The sequence below is a fragment of the Anabrus simplex genome, chromosome 1 (assembly GCF_040414725.1).
Source record: "Anabrus simplex isolate iqAnaSimp1 chromosome 1, ASM4041472v1, whole genome shotgun sequence".
NCBI classification, from domain to species: Eukaryota; Metazoa; Arthropoda; class Insecta; order Orthoptera; family Tettigoniidae; genus Anabrus; species Anabrus simplex.
Genome location: NC_090265.1, coordinates 962,852,654 through 962,874,918, shown reverse-complemented (window position 1 = coordinate 962,874,918; position 22,265 = coordinate 962,852,654). Strand labels below are relative to the sequence as shown.

The window sequence follows — 22,265 nt, the reverse complement described above, 5'->3', positions numbered from 1 at the left end:
GTCACGGAACATGTGCGGGCCTGCCACGGCCATATGACGTCACGCTATGACAACACGGACAGCAGATGCTCACTCTCGACTTGTGGAATCGAATCGAACCCATCAGTCAAAATTTCCACTCCGCCGTTCCATCTAGCGGAATAAAATCGTACGGGAGTCTACGTAAGAAACATAAAGTACGCAATGGATGATTTGATAAAACTTTAATGCAGTAATTTGCGGGCCGCGACAGGGTGAAGTCATTAATCGAGGTGGCCTAAACATTAAAAACCGTAAAGTGCATTTGTTCACAACATTACTGTTAACCTACCACAAAACTGAATTTTCTAACCTATCTGATTTTTCATTCCCTTGCTTATTTCCTTCCAGCCATTCAGTCTTACGTTGTTGCAATAATACTTATGGGCCTTGCCGTAGAGGAAATTACGTTTTTGAACTAAACTGATAAGATTTTCCGTGTCTATTATTAGTTTGGTGAATAAAAACAACTTCGCGACTCTATGCAGGAAACAGCCGCTTTGCCAGCAGCCAGCTGATACACATGCCGCCAAACAGCCGGCCGAAAGATCCCGATCGTTTACGAAGTTGAACGAATGTTGATAGCCAACTGGGTGTTGAGGGAGGCACACATAGGCATTGCAATACCACGTGTTGGCATAAAATTGAAAGTTATTTTTAATTTTACCTTTATACGAGCTAAACATTGTATTATCGTATCACTCGTACTTATTACATCGCATTATTAGAACGTAGCACAAGGATGAGGAGACATGAAATAAAATTCTCGCGGGGAAAGAAACTGTTTACGTTTAGATGTGCTAGCGTTGCTACTGCGCCTTTATCTCTCCCATGTAATACCCCAGATACATTTCCATGCACTAATTTCTGCAACTTCGAACCTGTGTTTTTTTTCTTCATTACCTATAGCATGAAGAGGATTGAAGCGGGAAAATAAACTCAATACTGGCTTGGCCATGCGGTACTTGTGAAACAGCCAGAAACTACGCCCGTTGCCGTGACAACCAGTAGGAATGCAGGGGCGATTTAGGCCTAGGTTCTAAGAATCTCTAGGAGTAAGTTGCTAGATTTCCCATTTGCTGCCGTTATCCTTGAAGCAGGTGTCAGAGGTGTGAGGAAGATAGAAAGCACATGCTAACAAACTGTAGTACACGTCTTGTCTTTGTTTCTTGTAAGCCTAAGCTACGAATTGCCAAGCATAGTGTAGCATCGTAATTAGTATGAATAGGAGTCGGTGAAGTTAGTTGTACTTGTAATATCAACGTACAAGCTTTTTTTAAGTGAAAATGAGCGCAACTCAGAGGGAAGAGATCAAGCGAATGGCACTAACAATAAAAGACAAAGACAAAGTGGAGTTTATTTGCCTTGGCATAGTAGCTGGGGGATGCCGCTGTCTACTCTGAACGGTATTATAGCGAAGAAAGAAGAGATCGCTGCTTCTGCAGGGAATACTTCAGCAAATTGTAAGGAAGTTAAATATGAAAAGTACGATGAAATAGAACAAGTTCTGCTAATACGGTTTAAACAGCAGCGAAGTTTAAACATACCTTTCAGTGGGACTATTATGCAGGAGAAAGCCTAATGCAAATTAAGGGTACCTTTTACCGCGTCGAGCGGGTGGCTGGAACGCTTTAAAAATCGAGCCGGCATCGTTTACAAAGCCGGCCCCGTGGTGTAGGGGTAGCGTGCCTGCCTCTTACACGGAGGCCCCGGGTTCGATTCCCGGCCAAGTCTGGGATTTTTACCTGGACCTGGTTCGAGGTCCACTCAGCCTACGTGATTACAATTGAGAAGCTATCTGACGGTCAGATAGCGGCCCCGGTCTAGAAAGCCAAGAATAACGGCCGAGAGGATTCGTCGTGCTGACCACACGACACCTCGTAATCTGCAGGCCTTCGGGCTGAGCAGCGGTCGCTTGGTAGACCAAGGCCCTTCAAGGGCTGTAGTGCCATGGGGTTTTTGGTTTTCGTTTACAAAACAATTTGTTGCGAAGCAGAGAGTGTAAGTTCGGAGGAAAGGGAAGTGTGGAAGGACATGGTTCTGCCTGCTAAAATAATCAAACCTTGCAACGTTTTTATATAACTTAATATGTTCCCTTCTCTTATCAAATATATTTATAATATGGTATGTTCAATTATTTTACTTTATCTCTAAAAATATTGTCATGATAATCGAATTTTTATATTGTGGCTTTCTGTAAGCAGCTCTTATATATCGGCCTATTTCGGTATTGTTCACAAACAAGGAAATCTGTTGGCTGTGTGTTTCACATGTATTTCGGGTACAGAATAAGTTTTTGGGCATTATCCCTTTTAAGAAGTTTCCTGCTTAAGAAGTTTTTTTTTTTGCAGTCCCTTGAAAAACTTCTTAACAGAGTTTCACTGTATTATTATTTACATTTTATAGCCTTCATTGGACCAATCTAGCCCCCCCCCCCCCCCACACACACACACATTATATAACATTTCTTGATGCGAATCTTGTTCCCAGCATGAATTCTATAGTTTGGCTTTCTTCATTCTCTGATCTTATTCTTCTTTCTTCATCGGAAATCACCCTTCCTATTGTCCGTTTCTTGATTCTGATTTGCAGTCCGGTTTACTTGTCTGTGAGTTTCTTGATTTTATCAGTTTTGTTTCTTAGGTCTTCCACTGTAATTTGTAGTTCATATTTTCCTTGATTTCTGTAATCCACTTAATGTTGCACTTACTGTTTCATAATTTTTCTATTATACTCCTGATGATCCTGTTCTCTGGTGTCCTGATTAAATGTCCAAAAACTGAAATGCGTTTCTTCCTGATTGTGCTCATTACTGGTTCTATTTCCTTGTAGACTGTTTCATTAGAAGGTATTCTCCAGTGTCCATCTTTCTGATATGATTTGTTGATGCACGTTCTAATGATTCCTCTCTCTATCTTGAGTATTTTGTCTATTTGTGCAGTGTTAGTTGTTTTGAAGATGGTTTCACTTGCATATGTTATTTCTGGTTGAGTGACTGTTTGGTAATGTTTTAATTTTGTTACTATTGACAGGCCCTTTTTGTTGTAGGTATTCTTGGTATTCTTGGAGAAGACTCTATAACAGCTGAACTTTTGAAAGGGTCTCAATTAAAAATCACTCAAGAGTTGCAGTTAATCCTTAAAGATATTTGGAGAACAGAGAGGATTCCAGAAGAATGGAAAGTGGCTCTAATACACCCATGCATAAAAAAGGAGACAAACAAAAGGATGATAACTGTAGAGGCATCTAATAAATTGCCTAGCATTTGTAGACAATGTTGCTATATTGTCAGAAAACCTAAAAAGTGCTACAACACAAATCAATCTCTTGTAAGAAATAGCCAACAAGACAGGTTTGAGAATCTCCGTAGCCGGGCTGTACCTTAATTAAGGCCACGGCCGCTTCCTTCCCACTCCTAGGCTTTTCCTGTCTCATCGTCGCCATAAGAACTATCTGTGTCGGCGCAACATAAAAAAGAAGAAGAAGAAGAAGAATCTCCATCGAAAAAACAAAATTTATTATAAACATCAAGAACGCTCCAAAATTTTTGGCAACAGATATTGGTCCAGTGGAAAGAGTAACGAAATTCAAATATCTGGGAGAAAATTTCAAGAAAATGGTTTAGACAAATCTGCAGTAGAAGAAAGGGTACACACGATGGAAAGAGCATATGGTATCACAAAGAATTTTTATAACAAAAAGTGTCTATCAAAAATCTTAAAATAAGGCACTACACTACAGTGGTGAAACCAGATTGCCTATATGCGATAGAATGCCTGGTACTAAAATATAGATTAGATAAACATGAGGTACTAGAAAGGAAAATCATGAGAAAAATCTTAGGCCCTGTGAAAACAACAGAAGTATGGAAAAATTAAGATCTAATGATGAAATATACAGGAACATAGAAAACATAACAGAAATCATAAAAAGGAGATTGCAATTTTTTGGACATATTTACAGAATGGATGATTCCACATTAAAAAAAGGATTTTCAAGTACCTTTGGGACAAAAAGACAACAATTAGCTGGATGCAAGAAGTTAAGAAAGATTTAGAGAGAAATAATATAAGAAAAGAAGAAACTATGGACAGAGAGATTTTTAGAAAGAGGCTAGTAAGTATGGAAGGATTCCAAGGAAGATTGAACAAGAAACCCAGTATGAAGTGGTCCGAGAACAGAAAGAACAGCATAGGGAAAGGATGAAAGAATATTGGAAGGAACGGAAGAGAAAACAACAAAGTATGAAGAATTGAATAGAAATTGGCACGTGGTCCTTAGCAAGCCTCAACGGAAAGAAGAAGAAAATCCTCAAAATTTGCTTTTGTTGACATTTTATGCTTCCCAGCATTTTTGGCAAGTCAGGCTGTTCGAGACTGGAAAAAGTCAAAGTAAAATGGAGTTGCAACTAATCTATAATGCTTCAAGTAACCATGGCATGATGACCAAACTGAACAGCACACACTTTTCAACTACACATGGGCAAAACTAGCCTATAACGAATATCAGCAAAACTATGCAAACCACATAACAATTGTAACGAGCGGGTTGCCAATCCAACAAATTTATGTAAACACAGATGTGTTTTGGTGCTGGGGGTCCATCTGAAACACTGGAGAGTTTAATATCGAAGTACATCAGAGGGATATGTGACGATAAAAATTTGTTTATGAGGAGCCAATATGGATTTAGAAAGAAATTTTCTTGCGAGGCACAACTGGTGGGATTTCAGCAGGACATATCAGATCAATTGGATTCAGGAGGCCAGTTAGATTGCATAGCCATAGATCTTTCCAAAGCCTTTGACAGAGTGGAACATGGAATATTATTAAAGAAATTGGAGGGAATAGGATTGGACGTAAGGGTTACACGTTGGATAAAAACATTTCTAAATTCAAGGGTTCAGAAAGTCAAAGTAGGAAATAATGTATCTCAGGAAGAGAAAGTTTGGAAGGGAATTGCACAGGGTAGTATAATCGGTCCGTTACTTTTCTTAATATACGCAAATGATTTAGGGAATAATATAACATCAAAAATCAGATTGTATGCAGATGACATAATTGTTTATAGGGAAATAAACAACATTGTTCAGAATTACAAAGGGACCTTGAAAGTATCCAACAATGGGTTGAAGAAAATAATATGAAGGTTAATGGAGGCTAATCAACTGTTACAACTTTTACAAACAGGAGTTTTAAAACTGAATTTGAATATACTTTGGATGAGGTAGTTATCCCAAAAGATGGCAAGTGCAAATACTTAGGTGTGAGATTTGAAAGTAATATGCACTGGAAGGGTCATATTGATGTCAATGTTGGGAAAGCATACAGATCATTACATGTCATAATGAGGCTACTTAAAGGATGCAACAAAGAACTAAAAGAAAAAAGTTACTTGAGTATGGTTCGTCCATTATTGGAATATGCAAACAGTGTTTGGGATCCTCACCAAGAATACCTAATAAAAGAAATAGATAGTGTGCAGAGGAAAGCAGCAAGATTTGTAACAGGGGATTTCAGGAGAAAGAGTAGTGTATCAGAAATGTTAAAGGAACTTGGGTGGGAAACTTTAAGTAAGAGAAGGGAGAAAACTAGACTTATAGGATTATGTAGAGCCTATACAGGAGAAGAAGCATAGGGAGATATCCATGAGAGGCTTCAGTTGGAAAATAATTATATCGGCAGGACTGACCACAAATATAAAATTAGAAGGAATTTTAGCAGAAGCGATTGGGGTAAATTTTCATTCATTGGGAAGGGTGTGAAGGAGTGGAACAATTTACCAGGGGTAGTGTTTGATCCTTTTCCAAAATCTGTACAGATAGTCAAGAAGAGAATAAACAGCAACAGAGAAAATAAATGAAGTGTTAGAGGGCATTCGACCAGTGCAGGTTACCTCATTTGCAAATAAAGAGATTTGATTGATTGAAATTAGCGTAGACAGTTTTGTGGGGACAGAAACAGACACCATTACCAGGCAACCAGTGTATGTTATATAGATGGATGATTGACACCACTTTGGTGGGTGGAAAGGTATGTTTCTGGAAGATGTTGGACATATTAGACCTTTGAAGAGAGCCTGTAAACAAAGCGCCGGGCTGAGCAGCTTGGCTGTTAGGGTCAAACTTGGCAGGTTCGATCGTGGCTCAGTCTGGTGGTATTTGAAGGTGCTAAAATACGTTAGCCTCGTGTTGGTAGATTTAATGGCACGTAAAAGAACTCCCAAGGGACAACATACTGGCACCTCGGCATCTCCAAAAATAGTAAAAGTAGTTAGTGTGATGTAGAAACCAATAACATTATTATTATTATTATTATTATTATTATTAGCGAATTCTCCCAATATTGGAAGACGTTAAGCAAATAACTCAATCAATTCTTCTGTGGGTTCTTCTCGTTGTTCCAATAGGCTATCATTCTTTCCAAGAAGGCTTGTTTATGTTCTGCTGACAACTTTGTTCTGTACTGTTTTTGTAGTGGTTGCTGTGATGTAGCTTCCCAATTATTTACTTTGTGTCTAAAGATGTCTGTTGAACTTAGTTTGCGTTTTTGAGGTCCTTTGGAAGTTCGTTAAGCCAGGGTGTCGAGTTCTTAAGCGAGGTTACATAACCTATTATCCTTTTTGTCAATCGATTTTCTGGTAATCTAGTAAGATGACCGAAGAATTTCATTCGTCTTTTCCTAATGTCAATTTCGATGTGTGAGAACTATTCTGTTGTTTTGTTGATTGTAACCTGTAACCGTCTTGGGCTATCTTGTTCCTAAGATTTTCCTAATGGTCTTCCTCTCTTCTTTTTCAATTTCTTCAAGTTCTTGTTTTCTGCTGAGTGCCAGTGTTACACTTGCATAAAAGGCTGTTGGTTTTATGACTGTGTTGTAATGCCAAATTTTTGTATGCCTTGACATGGATTTGTTGTTGTAGATGTTTTGGACTAACCCTAATGCTCTTCTAATTTTTTGGAGACAAGTTTGTTGTGGGAACCTTTCAAGGCATGTCAGTTCGAATAAGTCTCCGAGGTATTTAAAGAAAGGGACCCTGTCGATTGTACCATATTTTGTTCTCAGGCTCTTTATATCTGTCTTTGAACATAAGAATTTAGTTTTCTCAAACGATATCTGTAGTCCCACCTTTTCTGTATTTTCTTATCTCGAGCTGTTTAACGGCAGTCTCATCATTCTCTGTTAGTACAGTGAAACCTCGATTCTCCGTTTTTCGAGGGACCATGAAAATAAAACGTACAATAAGAGAAAACGGAAAATCCGGGAATGAATGAAAACCATCAACAATTTGGCTAAACATCACAAAAATGAAATATGTATAATTATAATCTTACAAAACTCCTAAACCAAACCAAACTACAGCCCCAGTGGGACTTTGCCTGCCAAGCGACCGCTGCTCAGCCCGAAGGACTCCAGATTACGAGGTGCGCATGGTCAGTGCGACGAATCCTCTCGGCCGGTATTCCTGGCTCTGTAGATCGGGGTCGCCATCTCACCATTAGATAGCTCCACAATTAAAGGTAATCACGTAGGCTGAGTGGACCTGGAACCAGACTTATATCCAGGTAAAATTGTCTGACCTGGTCGCAATCGAACCCGGGCCTCTGGATGAGAGGCGGGCATGTTAGACCACGAAACCGCATTAATTACCGGTATGCGAGTTCAAAATCTCGATACTTTATATTCAGTTTTACAGGGGAATCTTCGTCAGTTTCCCGTGAAAACTTCTTTCAGTTCAGCGACTTTGATTAGACTAGCCAAACTCTTCGAAAAATCTAATAACGCCAAGCCAAACGACAATCGACCATAAGTAGTTTTTAATTCTCTCATCTAATAAAATAAAGCACATTAGATACGAAAGCACCCAAAATGAATGTGAAATCCGTTCATTTCTTAATCTTTCATTGTAATTTGGTCTCCGGTATACTGTTCGTAGTCAGTTTCTGAAAATCTCGTACCGCGCAAATTAGGCCTACGTCGACTTTTAAAGGTTATGTTGAACTCGAAAACATGGTTTCGAATATAAGTATCGATTCTTAAAAGTTCTCGAATGCATTATATTCAATTCTGCGCGTCACAATCCAACCAAATTGGAAAGATAAAAGAAATATCAAAACTTCAGAAGTTACGGTTATTCGTGACCTTGAGGTCATCTGGAAAGCGCGCTCGCTGCACATGTCAGTGCGAGTTTGAAATTATACCAACCATTTAAAATGTAACGTGCGCAAATAAAACGACTGCGGTTTTTGGTATTTTAACACGAAAACGTAAAATTCCCAGTCTTACATTAGGACCTAAACAGTAATAAGCAATTCCAAGACCTCCCATGGCTTTCTTTTTTTAAATTACATTTAGGTGCAACATGTGTTTTGGTCTCGCTAACATAATCATGTACGATAATATCAAAAATACTGAATTTGTGTTAAGAAGCAGTTTCGATTCCTGCCTGAAAGCCCAGTTACTCTGCAGTGCCCTGAGCAAAGTGCCAAAAACCTCTTCGGCAGTACGATCGAAAAAAGTAAAAATATAAACATCTAACCCTGGACGTAATATGGACGTTTTATAAGTGCGAACATTTGACGAAACTCGTTCCGTCTTCAAGCAGAGCTGTCGAAATGCGCCGTGTCTCCTTGCAATTGTTGTTGCCACTCTCTGCTTTATGATTTTCCGAGATTCTCTAAACAATACCACCCGAATGCGATGCTAAGATGGTCCCTTATGCAAGTTCACCGCCGATCGCTTTTCCAGTACCGGTACAGTACTTGCTTTAATTATCGCAGTGACGGGGCGTTAACGCCAAGATCCATAAATATGCCATAGCCGTCCTTTTGTGAGATACGGTTTATTAAAAAACGATTGATCGAGGATTTAGCGTTGATGGGACTGGAATTTCTGGACGGTTGATCCGGGAAATCGTTTCTTCGAGGAACGGATAATGCGGGACTATTACAACGTGATTTAATTACGATGCTCGCGGGACCACGTAATTTGAACGCATATTCCGGGAAAACGTATTTTCCGGGAACGGATAATCGAGGTTCCACTGTATTGCCAGATCATCATCAGGGAAGCTTCCAAAAACTCACATTTCTTGAGTTCTTTCTCCCATTCTTCCATAACCTTGTCTAGGATGACACTGAACAGAATAGAAGAGAATCCATCACCTTGTCTCATGACTGTTTGAACGTCGAAGGTTTCTGAGATTTCCTCCATAAATTTCACTTTAGATTTTGTGCTAGTCAGTGTTTGTTTTATGAGTTCTTGAGTTCTTGGATTTAGTCCCCTCTCTTCTAGAATTTGGAACAGTGACAGCCTGTCAATCGAATCGTTAGCCTTTTTGAAATCTGCAAATGTGCATACGAGGGGTTTTTGCCTGAGAGCTTGCATTCTGAGTATGGTTTTCCTTCTTCTTTTTTCTTTTCTAGCCTATTTCAATCCACTGCTGGATGTAGGCTTCTTCCATATGCTTCCATCATCTTCGGTCTTGAGCCACCTGGAACCAGCGTGTTCCAGCCAACATCATTGTGTCATCGAGCCATCCCTTCTGGTGTCTTCCAATGCCTCTCTTGTGTTCCCATGGTCTCCAGTGAACAATCCTAGAGTTCCACCTGTTGTAGTCTTGTTGAGCTATGAGTCCTACCCATTGCCATTTTAGTCTTGCTACTCTCTCCAGGATGTCCGTTACATTCGTTCTTCTCCCGCAGTCCTCTGAACGGATCTTATCCCTAAGGCTGATCCGTAGCATCTGTCACTCCATAGCTTGCTGTGTTCGCTGAAGCTTGCGAGCACTTGCCATAGTCAGAGTCATCGTTTCCAGACCGTCAGTATTAACTGACAGCACGCATGTATTATAAACCTTAGTCTTCAGGTTAATTGGAACATCCTTGTTGGTCAAGATGAATCTTAGGTTTCTGAATGCTATCTAACTCATTCCTATTCTGCGAGGAATTTCTGCACGTTGGTTGTCTTTTCCAAGTTTTATCTTGTGCCCAAGATAGATGTATTCATCGACAAGTTCTATATATGGGTTTTCCATTTTAAGTGGTTGACTGTCTAGGCTGTATTTTTGTTTTACCAATGTTCATTTCCAAACCAATCTTAGCAGAGGCAGTTTTTAATTCTTGGATCATGTTTTCTAGCTCTTCTAGATTTTCACTTATGAACACAATGTCATCGGCAAAATGCAGGTGGTTCAAATATAACCCGTTGACTTTTATTCCTTTATTATCCCAATGAAGAGTTTTGAATACATCTTCCAAAGCAAGAGTAAACAGCGTTGGAGGGATTGTGTCACCTAGGCAAACACTTTTGCCAGCTGGGATTTTATTAGTGATGACGTCTTCATCCACTCTGACTACCACTGCTGCTTGATTATAAATGTTTTTCAGGAGCTTTATATACCTTGAGTTTATCATGGCATTTTGAAGTGCCTTCATGACTGCCCAAATCTCCACTGAGTCAAAAGCTTTTTTATAATCAATGACAGCCAGATGAATCTTGATGTTGTACTCAGTGTTTTTTTCTAAAGGTGAATAGTCTAGATGTGTTCAACAGTTGAGAAACCTTTACGAAATCTTGATTCCACCAAGGGTATTTTGGTTTCTTGTGAAGAGGGATGAGATATATTGCCATTTTGATGATCTTAGTTTGAAATTTCTCCCAGTTCTCTTCAGGTTGTTCTTCCCATTCTTCTGTTATTTCGTAGTCTTTTAATTTATGTAGATAAAATTTTTCGATCACCAGTGTTTTTCTGTTGAATTTTCTTTTGGGTGTGAATTTAATTTTAATATTGGTTAAATAATGATCTGCCTCTGAGGTGTTTGAACATTTACAACCCTTATTTTCAAATTTTTCTACAAGTATTCTAGCCACATTTTATAAATTAATTTTGTATCCACTAGACACTGACTCACTTCCTATAACACACTGGCAACTGGCATTTCATGTAAGTACAGATAACCTTGCAGCCTTGGCTCTTCATAACCTACGTATGTGTTCACAAACCAAGAAGTGCAGGTCTTGCAATGTTTGCATTCCATCTGCTCAAAAAATATTCAGCCCTGCATTACAAATATATATAGGTAGAAGAAGAATCAAACAATGTGAGAAAATTACTGTACTTCTCTGAATCCAAGATGACCCTGAATGGAAGACGACCCACACTTTTTCCTTCAAAGAAACCAAATTGGGCTTAAGAAGGGCTTTGTGCAATCACATGATGCCTTTCTTGTACAGTACGCATTTTTAGACTATCTTTGTTTTCATGCCAACACCGAACATTGGCTTTAGTTATGCCGTACTTTCTTATGGCTGCACAATTATTCTCTATTTCCGCCAGTTTCATAACTATGCAATTGAAACTGGCATCATAATATCAAAGAGAACCCGTTATAAATTTGCTGGCCATGCATGTTCCACGTCTCTACAATATGACGATCCATCAGGAAAACATTCCTGCTGTCTATAAAACTGTTACTTTTACTAAGTATCAGGTACAACTGGCTTCCACTAGACGCATATCTTGCTTGCTGGCTTCGGCCAACTTCAGTGGCTAGCGATGTATAATGAAGACTCGGATGTTGAAGGTCAATGAGTTTATTGCGCCGTGGTATGACCATTCCGCCCTTGTGTTTCTCATGCACATACTTGTGTTTCTCGTACACATACCTTACAATTTAATTTTCGACATTTTTAAAGTGTCCTTGTTGCGGGCTACTATACTCCGCATGGCCTTACTTCTAAATTGAAGTTTCGTAAAACAAATGAGCATCGCCTTCCCTCTGTTGCCAGCGCGCTACGCCTGCGAGAACAGCTGATGCAATATGACCGCGGTAAACAGCCCTTGTAAATTGTAATACAGTACTCAAAAAAAGAATGAATATGGATTGAAAACAAATTCACAAGAACTGCACTCTCTAACAAGATCCGACACTAAAAGAGAATGTATTATTAACAATAAAAGAGTCAACCTAGGAAGGGACTTCACGGCCCTGGCAAATGGGAGTGAAATGCGTCGTTGCGACCATCTGCAACAATAAACTACTGGATTCAGCAAGAGAATCCAACTAGCCTCTTTCATTCCAACTCCAGCACGTAACCTACAAGAGGTGCCCGTTAAGCCGAGCAACCCAGTGGAAGGTTGGGTAACCAATCCCAGCGGGAAACTGGGTCGGTGAACCGATCAGTGCTGGGGGCTCCAAGGCTCACAACCTTGGTAGTACCTTGGTCGGTGCGAAATATCACCGATCCCATTCTACAGTTTTTCAACTGTGAAAAAAGTAGCGAGAAAATTTCAGCTAAAGCTACTACCCCAGGTGGTAACCAATCCACCGTCGTCTTGTACGACGTTAGCAGGCCTTCGGATTCTGGGGAGCCTGCACCTACATGCTTGGAGGTATCGGAGACTCCACGAAAGATCAAACATAGGGCCAAGAATTTCTTTGCTACCTTTAATGCCAATTCTCTCCAGAAGGTAGGAAAACTGAAACAGCTCACAGATATCGTATCACAACAGCAAATTTTGATTGCAGCAATTCAGGAAACGAGATTTACAGATGAGCAGGCCTTTGAATCTGAAGGTTACAGGATCTTCGAGGGTAAACCTGGTAAACGTGTCATACAAACTGTCCCCCACCTTGACAAAGCATTTGTAGTCAACAAAATGATTCTGGACTCAATAAAAAATTTCACCTCTGTGAATAGCAGAGTCTCGACTCTGTCCTTTCGAAGCACAAACAAAATGTATACCATTGTGAACATTCATGCGCCGATCAACCAAGCAAACAAGAGAGACCCAGAGGGAACTGATAGATTCTGGGAAGAACTTGAGGAGATTTTATCCAAGATTCCAGACAAACATACCATAATCATGCTTGGAGATTTCGATGCCCAGGTAGGCAAAGAGAGAAAGTTCCGAAACATCGTTGGAAACTATCCTGCTCACCAGAGAACAAATCGTAATGGAGAAAGGCTAATAGAGCTGTGTAAGGCATTTAACCTCATAATGAAGTCTACTGCTTTTAAACACCTGCCCAAGAAACAGAAGACCTGGAAATCCCCAAATCACCACCTTGGTGAATTCCAGATTGATCATGTCGCGATCGTGCGGAAGGCTCAAAGAGAAATTCATAATGTTGAAGTTCTAAGACAAGCAAAACTGGACTCAGATCACTATCTATCCAAGATAAAAATCAAACTGCTCCCGAGAAACACAAGGAGAGTTCGAGCCAAAAGGATTGAAAGATTTGATAGAGAAAAACTAGGATCTAACCATGAATTCACTCAGAAACTACAATCGGTGGATGCAGAGAACTGGGAACAACTGCGCGAGGCCCTGGTCAAAACAGCTAAAGAGACAGTTCAGCTTACAAAGCCCAGGAAGCATGCTTGGTGGAACAGTGAATGCGATGCAGCAATAAGGCAAAGACAGTTCACCTGGCAGAAATGGAACTTGCTAAAGAACCAAGTCAACTGGACAAACTTTCGTAAATGAGAGAAAGTGTGCAGCCAAAACCATCCGCAGTGTTAAACGTGCTTTTGATAAACACCAGCTGGCTCAAATTGAGCAGGATTTCAAGAAGAACAATACACGCGACTTTTATGAAACATTTAAAAGCAACTTGAGGAAATACGACCCACCGAGCCTACAGTTCAGAGATTCCAATGGAAACCTAGCCCATAACGACAAGGAAAACTGCCGGATCCTTGCAAAATACTTCGAATCCCTTCTTAACTGTGAGGCCCCAATGTCCAGATTCACATTTGAAGATAAAACAACAGTTCACCGAGATTCAGCTCCACCTACGAAAGACAGATTATCTGATCCTTGAAGAATAATAAAGCGCCAGGTGAAGATTCGATAATAGCTGAATTGTGGAAGTTTGCTAGTGACAATGCAGTGGAAAAATTAACGGACATCACACATGAAATCTGGAACACTGAAAGACTTCCAAGTGACTGGACATCTGCCCTAATCCACCCACTTCATAAGAAAGGCGACAAGTCGGATGTTAACAACAATCGCGGCATTTCCCTCCTACTTATAACCTACAAAATTCTCTCGAAAGCTCTTCAAATCAGGGCAGAAGAACAGCTAGATCCAGAGCTGGGTGATTACCAAGAAGGTTTCAGGAAAGGACGGTCATGTGTGGAGCAGATTATGAATCTGGAATCTGTCCTTTCATATCTTAAACTAAGGAGCAAGCCTTTTGTAGTAACGTTCATCGACTTTAAGAAGGCCTATGATTCAACTGATAGAACTACCCTACTTCAGATCTTAAAGGAATATGGCTTGGATGGTAAAACAAGAGTGATCATCCAACAGACTCTCACCAACACCATCTCAAAAGTGAAGTTTAGAGGAGAGATTTCAGAGGCCTTTGAAATACGGACAGGAGTTAGGCAAGGAGATGGTCTCTCGCCTCTGTTGTTCAACTGCGTTCTTGAGAAAGTGATCCGTGAATGGCGCAGAGAAATGAGTTATGAAGGAGTCGAAAGCGGAGTCAGACTAGGCCACAAGAACAAGAACCTTTCAATTGACTGTCTAGCATTTGCAGATGATCTCGCGGTTTTCGCTGATTCCTTCCATGTGGCCACGAAGCAGATCAACCAGCTTCAAACACAAGCTGCAAAGGTGGGCCTCCAAATCTCCTTTGAGAAAACGAAATTCATTACAAACATCAAACTGGCGCCAAGTGAGCTAGAAGGGACTCACGGAAAAGTCAAGTGAGTTGAAAAATTTAGTATCTTGGTGAATGGATAGAACCTAACTTGTCCAAAAAAGAAGCCTTTTCTTCACGCATGAATAAAATGGAAATGGCTTACCATCTGACTAAAAATGTCTATAACAAAAGATCTATATCTCTGAATGCAAAAATCAAACACTATTGCACAGTTATCCGGCCAGAGGCTCTACATGCTGCGGAATGTCTCGCCATGAACAAAAAAGGCATGATGGAGAAATTGGAGGCCAAGGAAAGAAAGATTTTGAGAAAAATCTTAGGTCCAGTCAAAGACAACAGCGAGTTTAGGAGACGGCACAACCAGGAATTGTACTCGCATGTGGAGAAAATAACTGATGTGATGCGAAAAAGGAGGATTACTTTTTATGGACACATGGCCCGAATGAATTCAACACGGTTAACAAACCACATTTTCACTTTCCTCCAAGAGAAAAAGGCAAAGGGGGCATGGTTCAGTGAGGTACAGAAAGATCTGCAGGAGACTGGGATCTCATTTGAAGATATCCAGGCACGTGTCCCACTTAAGAAAAAACTCCAAGAACATCAGAGTTTCCTACCAAAGCCGAAGATGAAAACTGGAAAGGCATGGACGGAAAAACGAAAGGAGCAACACCATATACAAATGAAGGAGTACTGGATCAACATTAAAGCTCAAGGGAAACAGTTGAAATGACGTGGTCCTTAGTTGGCCGAAACGAAACAAGAAGAATAAAAGAGAATGAGGAAATAACACATCACTAACGGCTAATGGCTGGGACAGAAAGGAGGTTATGGCCTACAAAGGGAACACTACTGATCTCAGAGTCACTGGAACCCTCCAATAATATGACAAACACACTAAATATTGAAGGAAAATGCAAAAAATCGTGAACCGTACCAAATACCATACACGCTGAGTGAGTTAGGTTAACCACGTGGCGAATGTAAATATTAGAGTTGGCAACTAGGTTTCGAGATCGTGCTCTGCCGATATAAATCGATATGAATGGCAGCTTGGGATTGGTTGGATGTCTATGCTTCAGCGCATAACCATCAGACGAGCCAAAATCTGCTAAAACGTCAATTTAGAAGTAGAGCCGTACGGAGTACAAATGCATTTTTTGTATATTATGCATTTTGAAGTTATCTTTGTCTTCATGCTAACGCAGAACATTGGCTTTAGTTAATCCAAATTTTCTTGCAGCTCCACAATTATTCTTCAGTTCCATGTCTTTAATAACCATTAACTTAAAATTGGCATCATAATATTGATGAGAACCCGCTGAAAATATGCTGGCAATACCTGTTTCCCCGTGTCTTTACAATACGATGATCCATCACGAAAATATTCCTGCTGTCTGTAAAACTGTTAATTTTATTAAGTGTCGGGTACATACAGTAGACACGTTATAACTCTGCTGCTGAGTAGCCATGGCCTTTCTAAGAATTCAAAGGCTTGCATATTTTGATGCCATTCTGCCGATTTGAGATTTTTGTAGAGGCTAATACAGGGATATTTTTAAATCTATTCAGGGGATTGTTGCTCGCCTGTGCTGCAAGCCTGTCTCCCACCAAGTAGAATGTAATTCTCCCTTCACTATTTCTCAAGAACCAGTGACGTTATGCAGAGGCACTGTACAATCAGTTGCCGTGGCTAGCGATGTTGCCTATAGGCCCAATAAAAACATGGATGTTGAAGGCTGAAGTTGTGTGTGTGTGTGTGTGTGTGTGTGTGTGGGGGGGGGGGGGGGGGGAAAGGGGGGGTTCCTGTGGTAGCTGCCAGTGGTGTTCATTACTCTTAGGTCACGAATGTAAGACAACCCTCGAATTTTCACATGAGAATCTGAGGGGGGAAAAAAACCCGTCCTGGATTCGGAGAAATATGGCATATATTTTTATCTGCTCTACCAGAAGGTTTGCTTCTAAGAGCTACAAGATCTGAATAACACAGCAAACTGGCTTGGTTTTTTATTCACACAGTGATGAATACATCAGCTTTAACCAAATTCTTAAAACAATTAATAGATAAACACAGTATCTTACTTACATTTATCACCATACATCGCTTGACAGTACTCCGCGAGTTTATAATATGCATCAGCAATATCATGGCTGACAGTAGTTCCATCATTCTCAGCAATGCACACAGCCTGTTGAAGACAGGTAAAACCATGCTGGCATAAAGCTTGCCGTATTGCACCTTCACTAAAAAAAAAACAAAAAAAAACCACTTGATATTAAATTATAGACAATAATGTGTTAATAAGTAAATTTAATTCTGTTGCTGTTTATAATTAATGCGGGAGGAAAAAATCATGCAGAAGGAACAAAAATGACAGTTTAACTAGAGATATATTTGTTTGCCACCAACCTATGGTTTAAACTGCAGGTTAAGAACGCATTACACCACAACATGATGGAACAAATGGATTTGGAGGATATTTTTGAGGTGTGTGAAGAAATATATAGCGATGATGACGAAATGGTTCCAATTATTGAACGACCAGGGAAATTACAAGTTTTATGGATCAAGGGCACGCCATTTTCATATCTGGATTGAAACTGAATTTTTAAACAGGTTCAGGGTAACACAACAGACAACCATAACATTATTTCAGCAAATCAGAGCTAGAATAAAATATGAAATAAAAAGGTAAGAATGTAAAGATTACGTTTTTGAACTTTTACTCTCAAAAGTGTGTGAATTTTAGAAGGTTCAGTTGTGACAATGTAGGTAAAGATTTTTCCACAAATTTTCAGGTGATTCAGTTGAAATTGATTTTTACGTAACCTAGTTGTCTGTAGGTTTTTACAAGTCCAGGTGAAGCAGTGTAGTAGTTTTAATATGTTCCAGAAGCTTATATTGTAATGCTACGACATAAAATATCAGTCCTGTGTTAGCAAAACTTGTCCTAAGTAAAGTTAATGAAAACTAATGTAAAATAAGGAAACATGTTGCGATTTAGGTGATTCTTGAACAGCAAATGATATGATAATGTACAGAATGATCCTTTAGATCAATACAACCAACAATTTCCCAAGTCAAGATGCAATTTATATTTTTTAAATGGATATTTTATTGGACATAATTAATAATCCATTTCAATTGTGATACATTGTAAAAATCGTGAAATATAGGAGAGGCAAGTAGCCAAATAGCTTAACTGATGCCGATTATATGAGCACAGATGATTATTACATATGCAGAGTCCACTGCAAAAATGATGTATGTCACTTTTTCATCGAAAATGAGCTGAAGGTGCCATTATATTCTTTATACGACATAGAACATGTGGTTAAAAGGCGAAGTTAAAATCGCGGATAGCCCATGAGATATGAGGAGAAGAAAATTTGGTATACACTGCAAGAATGCTGGATGTCATTAGTATACAATGCAATAATAATGGTGGTCATTTTGTTTCCATGATTCATTGTGTCTTTTCCAGTGTTGTTATTGATAATGAAGTCAGTTCGTTTGTGATGCAATCTTCTGCATAGTGGACATTTCATGTGTTGTGCTTATTATTTTGTTAAGTGCAAAATATAATAGTACTATGAGTGATAATCCTGAAACTCATTCTGATGTAGTGTATGAGACAAAGAGTGAAAACAACACAAAGAAGAGGTTAAAGCATGGCAGAATGACTGATCTTATGAAGAAGATGGGGTTATGTTCACATGAATCTGGGCCTGACTATAAATGTAAAAGACTTGAGTGCTTTAAAACCATATAAAAAAACGTATAATTAAAGAGTTTAATGAAATGGCGTCCTATTACGAACACAATGCCTATCTTTTTGGACTGATAACATTTCAGCCAGTTAAGAATTGCAGGCCCAGGAAAGAAATTTCATGATTTGTCGTGTTATTAAAATGTAAGAGCAGCTCCTGCAAACAGTGATACTTCTGCAGTTGTTGATGTTCCCGTCTGTGCATTTACTGCAATACATGGTATAACAGGTAGGAGATTGCAAACACTGCAGCAGTCATTCAAATGCCACGGTCAGGCACCAAAGGATAAGCGTGGTAAATATACACACAAACACAATAAGAAATCTGCACATGTTGCACAAGCTGTAGAAGATCATATAGCATCTTTCAAGGGACAGCCTAGTCACTATAGCAAGGATAAAACTAACAAAATTTACCTTACAGAAGATTTGAACGTGATGAGCTATGGTTAACATTAAAAAGAGTACTTAGATAATAAAAGCAGAATGAATATTAATCCAATTTTAAACTTAATTCTCACATTTTACCTTTCTCATCCACTTAATTCTTACTTTCTTGAATAAATGACATTAATTAAGGTTAATATGATGTGTTATTGATGTTTTCCATAGTAACAAAGACCAACTTAGATTTAAGCTATAGAATGATCCATTTTTTTTGCAATGTCATAATACGCCAGATGGAGACGTCCATCAATTCTGATGATAGATAGATTTACATAGTACATCAACGTTGTCTGAATCCCACAATAAGATCTTTATGAAAATAATAAATCCTGAGATCTAGTAAGGATATCTTTACGTCAGCTATCCTGGACGTGGGATGGGCGTAAGCGATAGGCCTGCCACACAGTAAATCTGATCACTGCTTTCATTTGAATTATCGTCATCTTGTGCCGCTAACTTCCCTGCTACTGGAGTGTCGTCGTTCCAAATGCCGTCATCTTCACAGCATTACAAAATACAATACCTATTCAATACAATCAATACAATACTGATTGTATTGAATAGGTGGAACAATAAATGTACTCCTTTTGTAATCTAAGCGAAATCTTCACAGCAATCAAGAGTATTCGAGATCCCGTCTTTTTGAAACTTAAATAGTTTCATTCCCGACTACAGAGTCTAAACAGTGAGAATCTATTCGCAAAAGGTTTCTGGAGATAGTCTCTGATATTTTCAGATGGTGTATGTGTATCAGAAGCTACCCCTTTTAAATAAAGCCGTGCTGTAAAAAATGTGCCAACCCACAGCTGATAACTAGCGTATGTTATGAATTGTACTTCCGAATGTAATACACAGTGATTGGAAGCATTCTTTGGATACTGCGGCTCTTGAAAGCCAGACCTTTATTTTTAAGTATATTTCATGCTGGTTCTCCACATTTATCACTTCAGGAATTACCTAAAGAAGCTGTAATTGAGATAAGAAAGACGGCACTGTTTTTCTTAATATATCAACACATAGTGTGCAGAAAGAAACAAACCTTGAAGAGGATGGGTTAGTCCAGCCTATCAGCTGATCAGCAATTCCTTTTCCTACATCATCCAGGAGGGAAGGGTTGTTTCCAAGAAGCTGCCATATACTCTGAGCATACACACTTGTCTGTTGGTAAGACACTCGTTCCAGGCTAGGACATTCCTTCCAGTCACATTCTCCTGACACCAAAATAAATGACCTTAATGAAAACAATCAGTTCTTTATGAACACAGAGTACCAAGAACTAACAACAATTCATATTAGCTCTGATAAAATGGTTACAAATCTTATGATTTTACACAGGAGGCTTGAAGAATGTTATTCTCAAAAATACGGATACAAAAAGAGTGAATTAGTAAAGTCTGGTCAGTTAATGCATTAAAGGAATGAAAGTCCATGGTTTTTCCTGCAGAACAGAAAACACAAGAAACTCAATTTGACAAAAGCAATTAAAATTCAAAGGCTAACAAGAAACTTACATCTTACACTTCTTATCCACTATGCTGTCAGATGTTTTACCCATGCTATAATGTGGCATTTTCAATTAAAATGATGGTCAATTTTAACCTATAACTAGATTCTAAGGTATGGAACAAAAGAGTGACAATTCACGTCATATATAGAAAGATAGGAAGATGAATAGGAATGCATAACAGGATAAACTCAATGACAAGTCAGCATCATAAGAGAGAGCAATGGAAAAGAAGACAAGGACAAACATGAAAAAAACAGCACAAGAAAAATTTCCACATGTCCATATACTGCCATCTTCAGAACAATAGGCTCCTTCGCTGTCAATCCCAACTCTTCTACACCAGTTTCTTCTCAGTCCCCGACAAACTTGTTTCACCTTCCCAAATTCATGAGGAGGATGGGCTTCAACACTCACTGCAGGGCTATCTTGACAGATCTCATTCTTAATGCATGATGATTAGGATCTTTCTACATATGACTGGATTCTAAGGTATAATTAGCATGTTTCAGACACATATCAAATAAGTGAAAATGAACAGAAAAGTTACATTGTAGTAAACTTAGAATTTTAGTCCTACTCACTTAGTCTGTTCCAAGCTTTCATTATCAACTTTATTTTTTCAGGAGCTTGATCAGTCTTCCTACTTGTAAGCCAGTGACACTTGCTGAATCCCATGTTCCAACGCAGTCTAACCTGAGGATTGGAGCTATTGGCCAACTGAAAAAAAATAAATAATAATAATAATAATAAAAAATATATATACAATACAAAAACACAAAAAATATAATAACCAAGGATGCCAGAAACTGAGCTGAAAAGTGAAAATGTCAACTACTACTACTACAGCTACAGCTCCCTGGCTGAATGGTCAGCACACTGGCCTTCAGTTCAGAAGGCCCCGAGTTCGATTCTCGGCTGGGCCAGAGATTTTAACTGCATATGGTTAATTCCTACGACTCAAGGACTGGGTACTCACCTTGACCAATACTTCAACCCTAATTTCAATTTTTTTTTTCTAGTTGTTTTACATTGCACCGACACAGATAGGTCTTACGGCGACGATGGGACAGGAAAGGGCTAGGAGTGGGAAGGAAGCGGCCGTGGCCTTAATTAAAGTACAGCTCTAGCATTTGCCTGGTGTGAAAATGGGAAACCACGAAAAACCATTTTCAGGGCTGCCGACAGTGGGGTTCGAACCTACTATCTCCCGAATACTGGATACTGGCCGCACTTAAGCGACTGCAGCTATCGAGCTCGGTAATTTCAATTTAAACAACATTTCTGAAAAAACCCAATATTCTATTCGACTTCCTCATTCTCATTTTCTAAAATGCTAAATTTCTAAACCCAAATTCAATTTTCCATGCCTTACACAGTTCCTACCTTCGTTTTCTACCTCTTATAACCCATCCACCTGCCCCACCTTAAACTACTCCTCCTCATTTATTTCCCTATGTTATTCTTTCCTTTCTTCTTTCATCATTCGACGTCCCGCTCTATTAATCATTTCCTATCTAATTCAACCCCTCTCTATATATAATGTTTTGTTTTAACCATCTTTGTTTTTCTCCCTTTTTCTTTTCCGCATTGAACTGTGTATTATAATATCACTTATGGTTCAGATCATTATAACATTTAAATTTATACTTTACGCCACCTCAAGAACTACCTGAGCTCTTATCTTCAAGAAATCATACGCTGTGTAAATGATCTTCTCAATCATTCTAATATTGCGCTTTTTAACTTTTTTCTTTTCACAACTGTTTTTTGATGTCAACTGTTGTGCATCTCCAAACTTCAAGAATCTGACATACAAGTTTCTATAAACATTAATATATATTTC

General features: G+C 39.1%; 1 protein-coding gene across 1 annotated transcript in view; it reads right to left on the bottom strand.

Moving 5' to 3' along the window:
• Positions 1-22,265, bottom strand: part of LOC136857637 (DNA-dependent protein kinase catalytic subunit) — an 873,484-nt gene that overhangs the window by 154,510 nt on the left and 696,709 nt on the right. Inside the window, exons 41-43 of the mRNA XM_067136445.2 lie at positions 21,004-21,139; positions 19,955-20,126; positions 16,785-16,942 (exon numbers count right to left, since the gene is read on the bottom strand). Coding sequence (XP_066992546.2) covers positions 16,785-16,942; positions 19,955-20,126; positions 21,004-21,139 — 466 coding nt within the window. The remainder of the gene's footprint in view (positions 1-16,784; positions 16,943-19,954; positions 20,127-21,003; positions 21,140-22,265) is intronic.